At 40.1% G+C, this 10,602-nt stretch overlaps 1 protein-coding gene across 2 annotated transcripts; it reads right to left on the reverse strand.

Annotated features, from left to right (window-relative positions):
• Positions 1–1,330: 1,330 nt before the first annotated feature.
• LOC106379171 (chloroplast sensor kinase, chloroplastic) lies at positions 1,331–4,338 on the reverse strand. 2 transcript variants are annotated; one of them, XM_048735923.1, is made up of 9 exons: positions 3,820–4,331; positions 3,567–3,728; positions 2,998–3,306; positions 2,843–2,908; positions 2,690–2,758; positions 2,504–2,596; positions 2,204–2,421; positions 1,856–2,129; positions 1,331–1,774 (listed from the first exon to the last, which is right to left on the reverse strand). In XM_048735923.1, the coding sequence occupies exons 1-9, from the start codon at positions 4,234–4,236 to the stop codon at positions 1,529–1,531; spliced, it is 1,854 nt and encodes a 617-aa protein (XP_048591880.1). In that variant the 5' UTR covers positions 4,237–4,331; the 3' UTR covers positions 1,331–1,528. The 2 variants fall into 2 exon arrangements, with proteins under 2 accessions (XP_048591880.1, XP_048591881.1); XM_048735924.1 differs by lacking the exon at positions 1,331–1,774 and having other exon boundaries at positions 1,863–2,133; positions 3,820–4,338.
• Between the last annotated feature and the right edge of the window lie 6,264 nt (positions 4,339–10,602).

The raw sequence follows: 10,602 nt of genomic DNA on the forward strand, positions 1-10,602 counted from the left end.
ATAATCTATATATATATATATATATAAATATATATGTTTTATTATTAAATGATATTTTTTACTCATATGGTTTTAAAATAATGTGTATCTTCTTATAATATTAAATAAAAGTTCATATTAATACAATTTTATGATCATTTGTAACTTATTATGACAAAAAAATAATCTATTGATCACAAAATTTTCAGAGTGGGGATCTTCAAGTTTCTAATAATTTATAGACGTTTTAAAAAATTCAAAATATAACATATAAGAAAAATTAAAAATGTTTGTATTATATATTTAATGTGATTTTTAAATATATTTTAATAATATAAAATTAAAAAAAGAACTAAGATACAAAAATTGTTATCAAATATTTATTATTCGTTATAATTAATTTTCACATATACGTTAATCATATTAGGTAATTTCGTAGCTTTTATTTAAGGAAAGTGCAAAACATTTTTTGGTACGTTATTTATCAATTCGATAGTTAGTTTAATAAAAAGTGTAATATAAGTTAAGAAGGACCAACCTATTTTTCTAGAAATAGTATATTTTGTATAGTTATTTATTAAATAAGAATTTATAATCATACGGTTCTATGATCGTTCATATTGTTTTATAACAAAATATTTAAATCATCGATAACAAAATTTTCAATCTGAAATCTTTAGTAAGTTTATAATTTATAAATGTTCTTGAAAATTCATTGAAAGTTTTAATATTAAAATATTTATGTAATCTTATGGTATATAGTGTTTAATATATATATATATATATATTTTATTATTAAATGATATTTTTTACTCATATGGTTTTAAAATCATGTGTATCTTCTTATAATAAAAATGTTAAACCATTGATCATTAATTTTTAACATAATAATTTTAATAGTTTTAGTCATTTATTGTCGTTTTTAAAAATTCAAAATATAACATATACGAAAAAATTTAAATTTTATTTTTATAGCTAATTTGATTGTTTAATTTATTTTAATAATGATGGAGGAGATATACATTGTTATCAAATCTTTATTATTAAATTCATTAATTGTCATATATATATTAGTCATTTATGGTAATTCCGTAGGTTTTATTTAAGGAAAGAAAATATCATATCATATCATTATATCATATAGTTTGACCAACTTATGTATCTAACAACATATAAAAATCGAATGTGGACCTACTTATTTTTCAATTGAATGTAATTGACTACCTAATTGAGTGCCACCTATGCATTGGGGTCTCTTTTAATTAATACAAAATTGAGGTTACATCTTTTCAAATGTTCCTCAATTAATATATAAGGGATTACTTATTGTAATAACTATTTTTGTCACAAAGAGCTAAATATTTACGTTACAATACAATATCTAACCATGTAGACAAGACTATTTGGGTTATGTACATATTAAGTTGTTATTACACGCTGATCAATGATAACTCACAAACAATATACTATACATTGGCTTCACCACACATAGGCAAGCAAATACTCGAGGCTAATAAATTAACAAGGCATAGAGAGATGGAAATGAAATCTATGCTTCATTAGCTTCAGGTACAGCCGCCGTGAACGTAGGAATCCATATCTCTACACGAGTACCGCCACCTCCTATGGCTGCATCAGGGATGCGAGGTGAGATAACCCTTATCACGCATCCGTAACTCTCCAGGATCTCTCGTGCCACGGTTAAACCCGCCACAAAGTTCCATGTCATATTGTCCTCAACCATGTTCTCCGACAAGAGTTCTGCTCCAAACGGTGTCAGCGAATGCATCTGCGTCTGCATCGATGTTAACACTTTCATGTTAATAACCAATAGGGTGACTAATAGAATCATAAGATGAGTTTAGTCTTGTTTTACCATATAGCGCATATCAGGACCATCGTCATCGATTACTACAAGACTACCGCCAGCAGGAGCTCTGGTCGACAAGATTTCAACTTTTCCTCCAACATGAGTGCGCAACAGTGCACCTTCAATGAGGTTACTCAGAGCCTGCCTCAAAGCCGGCTCTTCAACAGCAACTTGATGGGAAGCCGAGTTTTCACCTAGCTCCACCACTCTTTGCTGAGTAAGGGCGAGTGGTCTCACAGTGTCGACCATATCTAAAAGGACGCTAGAAATGTCGCACGGTCTTCCTGACATAAATGAAAGAGATAAGCAAGCCCTCCCAAACGCTATTAACAAAATGTTCTCTGAAGTTTATACCTTATGCTATGCGTTTGTAGAGGTGCTAGTGCCAGAGGTGGCATAGGCATTTCTGAATCATCAGATCCAGAACCTAGTGAGAGGCGTGTACTTGAGAGTTGTGACCCGTCAATGGGGTCCTTATGTTCATAGTCACCAGAATAATTTGATCTCATTGTTTCATTATGCGTTTTGTTTATTTTCTTCAAGGCTTCTTCGTTGTGGCGGACTATATTAGCCTGAAAACGAAATTGTTATGATGAATACACAGCACAAATCAACTCAAACTTGATGAGTGTGGTTTGTAAGAGAAGGTGGAACCTTTGTTAAGTGAACTGCATCCTGAAGTTCTTGAAGGGTGTCTCTTATTTGTTCGCCTTGAACTATTAAGTCTTCCACAATATCATGTGAAATCTACACGGTACCAAGGAAAAACCAAAGTGAGTCCTACAATGCAAAGACCAAGGGAAAAATTACACTTCTCGTTGAATGTTCTAGTGCAAGGACCTGACTTCTCTGTGTGTGAGTTGAGAGCATTTTACTTAATGTCCTGATGGTAGAGAGCGGACCACGGATCTGCCCAAAAAAAACAGGAAGAAAAAATCTCAATGTAAACTAAACAGAGACGCTAACATAAAGATCAATGTGTGTGGCTTGTACCTGCTCCACTAGCTTACTCATCCTCACATTGTTTTGCCAAGATGACTGTTGAAGTAACATTGTTTTCTAAACATACACAATACAAAACAAAAATACAATTAGGATTCAAGACAAACAAGCAACATCTTTAAATCCCCAAGGAGTGTAAGAACAACCTGATCCATGACATAAGCCATAGCAAGAGTCCGCGAAATATTAATAGCATATGATCTCTGCTCTGCAGTGAAAACCTTAACAGAAGGAAGTTTAACTTTAGGTGGTTTCGCATTAGTAGCTGAACCAGGCAAAGCATAAGCTTCCTCCGGTGAAGGAAAATGCTTAGAACCGCCCTCCTCCTCCTCCTCATCCTCCTCTTCCAACACCTCTTCTGCATCTACAGGTAACTCAGCAACCAAGAACCCAACAACAAATGGGTGCTTCACCATTGGAAACACCGCAGCTCTATGCTTGCTAACAACTTCAACCTATATCATGTTAAAAAAAACAATCTTTACACAAATTTACAGAGAAACAAGAACACACAAAACCACAGGGAGTGGTCTAGTGGTAGCGGATTCAAAGCAACTCCACAACATTAAACCAATATGTGGCCACGCGAATATGAAGCTATGCCTCGTTTAAATACCCAAAAAGAAGATTTATCCGTGGGCTGCACCTTTCTTTAGAAATTAGTCGAATATTCCAAGGTTAATAAATAAATAAAAGACAAGAACACATCACATACTTGTTGACTAGAAAGAGAAGCTTCAGCGGCACGCAAACCAGCAGGGATACCAAAGTTGCCAACCAAGATCACAACGTCACCACCATTAACACTTGGATAACACGTGACGCGACGAAGCTCCAAGCGATCCATCACGTAGCTACCAGCTGGTCTTACATATACCTTAAATACCAAAAGAAAAAAAAAGATTAAAAAAAACTTTGTAATTTTTTTTAATGAATTAAATAAGAAGAAAAGAGAGAGAGAGACGCACGGAGAGGACAGCGTTAGGATCCACGATTCTACGAAAGAGATCCAACTGCTCGAGGCAAAGCCGCTGAAAATCCGGACTCGGCAGGATGATCTTGTCCTTCTCGATCATCTGCGTGAACTCCACCGGAGTCGTCGAGGCTCCACGTATCGCGGAGGCGATGGCGGAGGCGGAGGTTACCGTTGTCTCTCCTCCGACGCAGCCTCCGGATTCGGAAGCTCCGTCGGAGACTGTTTGGTTCACGTAGCGGAGACCACGCGTGGGGAGAGTGAAGATTGAAGATGATGAGGAGGAGGAGGAGGAGGCATTGGGGAGTTTGAGAGATGGAGTTGAAGGTCTAGGGCTTGGGATGGGGTTGGGGAAGAGGACGTTAGGGTTTGATGAGAGGAGTGTCTGAGAAGCGATTGCGGAAAGAAGCATCACTACGGGGAGATGAGAGTGGAGTGACTTGTGGCTGAGACTGAAACTCTTGCGAGGAGGAAGACGATGCAATGATAATTGAGATTGCGAATTAGACAGAAGTGTTAACTCTAAACGGTGTCGTGTCCGCAGGTGGATCACTGGATAAAACCAAATTGGAACTCAATCGAACCGACCCAAACCAAACCGAACTGAATTTCAAAGGATTTTAAATTATTCATATATTTTTATAAAACCTAGCCGACGACTGAATTATCCACGATGACTTCAGATTAGCTGAAATGATTTTTTGCAAATAAACTAGGTGACTATAATCCTGCTTTTTAGAAATTGAAATTGACGATTTTAAGAAAGCTGACAAATGAAATAATTGTTTTAAGAAATTTTATAGACGAATGGCTAAGCCAAGGTCCATATGTAACCGATTTCTAAAAAATGGAGAGATTCTTTCTGAGTATTTGAAAAGCTAACTTAAAACTTCATATTTATCAAATGATTCAGTAACTGCTCAAACAGTCTAGTTTACACAAAGCATAAGAGAAAAGGATCACACATGATACAACACATCTACTGAAGTTCAAAACTTATGTCACCTAAAACAAGAATAATACAAGTACATAAAATTTCATATGAATTTAAAATATTTTAAAATATATAAATGTTATTTTTTTTTTTTACTTTTTATGGACTAAGTTATCAATATTTTTTATTTTAACATTTAGATCTTGATATTTGAATTTTCGAATTACTTCTTATCGGGTATGGAACTAAACTATTTGAGTATTTTCTATCTCAAAAACAGTTGTGGTCACTCTACTTGGCTGTGGGTTAGTTCGGTTTTAAACTTATTGTATATCTCAAAAAAATCTGGTATTCATATAGCCTAATAGCCAACGATAATATGGAAAAAATAATATAAACTTCAAATATATGGTTAAGAGATAATCTGCATAGGTAAATGGTGGTAGTGGTTTATGAAATTATTATGGGGAGACTTTTGAGACAAGTGGTCTAATTCTTTGACGATAGGGAGCGGAAGATTAAGAGAAGTCAACCGAACCCGACGAGTTGAGGCAAGATTTGATAAGCCACAGCCAAACTAACAAATCTTGCGTCAACTCATCGTCGGGTTCGATTGACTTAAAGAGAATCAGTGAAGCATACATCATACAACCCATTACTTACAACACAAACTTCAAAAAGAAAGATACGATGATCTGAAACCATTGTTATTTATTTTGTGGTATCGTTACCATATATTTCTCACTCCTAATTCGCGCCCTTGCTTCTCCCACGCTCCACTTTAATTGCCGCAACGACCAGAGGGATGCTCTCCTGGAATTCAGACACGAGTTTCCACCGACTGATGACTCAAACCTAAGCTCGTGGAACAAGAGCAGTGATTGCTGTCTTTGGAATGGTGTCACATGCAAACATAAATCTGGCCAGGTGATATCCCTCGACCTTCACGACACATCTCTAAATAGCTCTTTGAAAACTTGTCCGGTAACGCCTTCACAAGCGATATCCCACAATCCTTGGCAAATTTGACAGACCTCGAGGCGTTAGACCTCTCGAGTAATAAGTTGCCAGGTCAAATCCCTCAAGATTTTAGTAAACTATCTTCTCTTTCATACGTGAATTTTTCCCATAATCTTCTCCAAGGTCCAGCTCCACGTAGCACACAGTTTCAAAGACAGAAATGTTCTTCATTCTTGGACAACCCTGGACTCTATGGCGTCGAAGAAATATGTGGAGAAAGACATGTCCCGAGTCCTACATCACAGCAAGCCGAGAAATATTCAGAGACAGAAGAACGAATGATCAATTGGGTGGCAGCTGCAATAGCCTATGGACCTGGTGTATTATGTGGATTGGTAATTGGACATATCTTCACTTCACACAATCAGGAATGGTTCCCCAAAAGTTAGGTGGATGAAAACTCAGATTCACCCCAAGTGCACGATAAGCCCATCTCCTGCAGTATATCTAATAAACATTTGTAAGACATATCTTGTCCAATGATGTAGCGTACATCTCCTATTCCTATTTGGTTTTACTTAACTGTTTCCTTTTCCTTATACTTATCGTTTGGCTTTTATAATTATCTTTAACCTTTTACTTATAGATATAGGACTCGTATGTGAGCCTATATATAGGAATCTCTTCTATTGTTTTTAGTCACCTTTGATTTGATATTAATATAAACTTAGAGCTTTGGTTTTAAACCTACTCTTGTTCCTTAGCTTCTGGGCATTCTTTGAGAATTCAACAGATTTTAAGAAGGCTTAGTTAACGGGCATTCGCAGAATTCAACGTTATCTTCGCGTTATCGGTTACTACAGATACTTCCGCTACATTAGTTGGTATCAGAGACCTTTCGATTGCGATTCTACTCGTGATCAATCGATCTTTGGTTGACAATGGCACCTCGTCCAAACGAATGGACACAGATGCAACAATTTTTGGAAGACTTTCAAGAAAGCTTTCAAGATAATATGAGACGAACTTTGGCAGAATCAATCCAAGCCGGAGTACAAGCTGGAGTACAAGCCGCTTTCGCCGCAAACGCAGCAAACGCCGCTCCCGTAGCTCCACCTCAACGGCAAAATCGCAATAACAATCCTGTTTTTGACGAACAAGACGATGATATCGATGAAGAAAACCCATTCGGGGAGGATCATCACCGCCGTCAACGACCTAACGATCGACAGTACCGCAACCACGATGACCTACGCTGGTCGACGGGACTAAAACTTGATATACCTGAGTTCAACGGAGGATCACAACCAGAAGAACTTCTCGACTGGTTTGTTACCGTCGATGAAATCATCGAATTCAAAGACGTTCCGGAACTAAAGAGAGTGCCTCTTGTAACAACGCGTTTTCGTGGTCACGCCGCGGCATGGTGGAGCCAACTTAAGCTCTCCAGAACACGTCGGGGTAAAGATAAAATCACGTCATGGGACAAGCTTAAGAAACATATGCGGAAAACATTCATTCCGTATAATTTCGAGCGCCTATTGTTTCAAAAATTCCATAACATCCGCTAAGGAGCTCGGTCAGTCGAGGAGTACGCTAATGAATTCTATCAGATGCTTACACGAATCGACATACAAGATTCAGAAGATCAATTAGTGGCGCGATTCATAGCAGGGCTTCGGTCTCAACTACAGAATATGCTACACCAGTTTGATCCATCCTCTGTTTCAGAGGCACGACAAAGAGCTTTATTGGTTGAGCAACAATCGCGATTTACCAACAATCAATGGTCAGGAAATTCACGATCGCGCGCCACAACCTCCACCGACGACACCAAGACGCCTGCTGGACACGATACAACTTCCACTTCAAATACCGGGCAACGAAATAACCCTCGTCCTACAGAAACTGCCACGACAGCAGTAGAACCGCGACCTTCCCGTCCCAATGCTCTCCGATGTTTTACATGTGGGGAAAGAGGTCACATACAAACAGCATGCCCTCATAAGGGTAAGCGTGGTTTGTTAGCTAATGACAGGGAAATCGTCGGAGAACCAATATATGACGACGAGGAAGAACAGTTTGACGACGTTGACGAGGAACAAGTACATGGCGATATTGGTACTTGCCTCATGATCCGCCGGAATTGCCTTGCTCCTAAAACTAGTGAGGCTTGGCAACGCACGTCATTATTCTCATCAACCTGTACGGTAAAAGGGAAAATTTGCTGTTTTGTCATTGACTCGGGTTGCTCGTCGAATGTCGTGTCTGAAGAAGCGGTTCGCAAACTAGCTCTCACCCCGGAGGTTCATCCTCATCCTTATCGTCTACTATGGATGCAAACCGGCGCAGAAGTCTTTGTGTCTCAACGTGCCTTGGTATCATTCTCTATCGGTTCATTTTACAAAGACAGCTTATACTGTGACATCGCTAAGATGGATGTCTCTCATCTCATTCTGGGACGTCCATGGCAATACGATCGTGAAGTCTTACATAACGGCAAGACGAATACTCATTCGTTTATATTTGAAGGGCGCAAAATAACACTCTTACCAACGCCAGAGACAGAGAAGACACCCGCGAGCAATACTCAGCAAACCTCTCCTAAACAAAACTTGTTGATTATTTCTAAATCACAGTTTGAAGAGGAGCTACGAACAAACAGCCCTATATTTGCCCTCGTGGCCATTACACCGCCTCCACAACAACAGCCACCGTGCCCGCCAGTCTTTTTTCCCATTCTCAACGAGTTTGACGACTTGTTTCCGGATGAGCTCCCGTCAGGCCTTCCACCTCTCCGTGATATTCAGCATCATATTGACCTAGTTCCCAATGCCGTGTTACCAAATCGTGCCCATTATCGCATGAGCCCGGAAGAACACGAAGAACTTAGGCGTCAAGTAGAGGACCTACTGCGTAAGGGCTACGTACGAGAAAGCTTGAGCCCATGCGCGGTGCCTGCGTTGCTTATACCCAAAAAGGACCGTTCCTGGCGTATGTGTGTGGACAGTCGCGCTATTAACAAGATCACGACACGGTACAGATTCCCAATACCTCGTCTCGATGACCTATTAGATCAGATAGGGAAGGCGTCGATCTTCACCAAATTGGATCTAAAGAGCGGCTACCATCAGATTCGGATTCGCCCCGGTGACGAATGGAAAACTGCCTTCAAAACTCGTGAGGGCCTGTTCGAGTGGCTAGTCATGCCATTCGGATTGTCTAATGCTCCAAGCACGTTTATGAGAGTAATGAATCAAGCCCTCCGACCGTTTATTGGACGCTTTGTGGTAGTTTACTTCGACGATATACTTATCTTTAGTACGTCGCTGGACGAACATCTTGATCATCTTCGGGACGTCCTGCTCGCGCTACGTAAAGAACAGCTGTTTATTGCCAAACAAAAGTGTGAGTTCGGAGCTTCGGAGGTATTATTTCTCGGCTATGTCATTTCGGCCACTGGCTTACGAGTAGACCCACTCAAAGTTGATGCAGTAGCCTCCTGGCCGACACCTACAACAATCACCGAGGTTCGGAGTTTCCATGGTTTGGCTTCGTTTTATCGACGTTTTGTGCACAACTTCAGTACTATTATGGCTCCAATTACCGACTGTATCAAGGCCACGGCGTTCACATGGACACCAGATGCCGCTGCGGCTTTTGCAATCATCAAGACTAAGCTTACAACAGCCCCGATATTGGTTCTTCCTGATTTTGATGCACCTTTTGAGTTACACTGTGATGCTTCAAAACTTGGTGTGGGAGCTGTACTGAGTCAACAAGGACGCCCTGTTGCTTACTACAGCGAGAAGTTAGCCGGTTCCCGCATACGATATAGCACGTACGATATTGAGTTCTATGCAATCGTTCAAGCTATCAAACATTGGCGCCACTATCTGGCGCATAAGGAGTTTGTGTTGTTTACAGATCATGTGGCGTTGAAATATCTTGGAACTCAAGATAAAATTTCCTCAAGACATGCATCGTGGACAGCATATCTGCAACAGTTTACGTTTGTTATTAAGCATCAGTCCGGGAAGCTCAATAAAGTGGCAGACGCACTTAGTCGTCGGTATGCCTTGGTCTCGACATTGTCCGTTTCTGTTCCGGGATTTGAAACTTTTACAACCTTATATGCCACGGATCCATTCTTTGCAGCGATTTGGTTAGACCTTACTCATGGTGTTCGCTCTGACTACACATTGGTGGATGGTTTTATCTTCAAGAACAACCGGTTGTGTGTACCTGATTGCAGTCTTCGCCTTCAGATCGTTAAAGAGTTGCATAGTGAGGGGCATATTGGACGGGATCGAACGCTCAAGCTGGTAACGGATGCTTATTTTTGGCCAACTGTGCGCAGGGACGTCGAGCGTTTTGTTGCTCGCTGTACGGTTTGTCAACAGGCGAAGGGACAGGCCTCTAATGCCGGCCTATACTTGCCTCTCCCGATTCCGACTCAGCCTTGGTGTGACATCAGTATGGACTTTGTTCTTGGTCTTCCTCGCACGCAAAGGGGTAATGATTCTATCTTTGTGGTCGTCGATCGTTTCTCTAAAATGGTCCATTTTGTCGCTTGTAAAAAGACAACGGATGCAGTGCAAGTCGCTCAGTTGTTTTTCCGGGAAATTTACCGTTTACATGGCCTACCATTATCAATTGTGTCTGATCGAGATTCAAGGTTCATTAGCCATTTTTGGCGCTCTTTGTGGAAGCTCCTTAAGACAAGTTTGAATATGAGCTCAGCCTACCATCCGCAGTCCGTCGGACAGACGGAAGTTGTTAATCGGTCTTTGGGTAACATGTTGCGTTGCCTGGTGGGAAGCAATATTAAATCGTGGGACTCTTGTTTGTGTCAAGCAGAGTTTGCACACAATCATGCTCTTA

The sequence above is a fragment of the Brassica napus genome, chromosome A7, assembly GCF_020379485.1.
Source record: "Brassica napus cultivar Da-Ae chromosome A7, Da-Ae, whole genome shotgun sequence".
NCBI classification, from domain to species: domain Eukaryota; kingdom Viridiplantae; phylum Streptophyta; class Magnoliopsida; order Brassicales; family Brassicaceae; genus Brassica; species Brassica napus.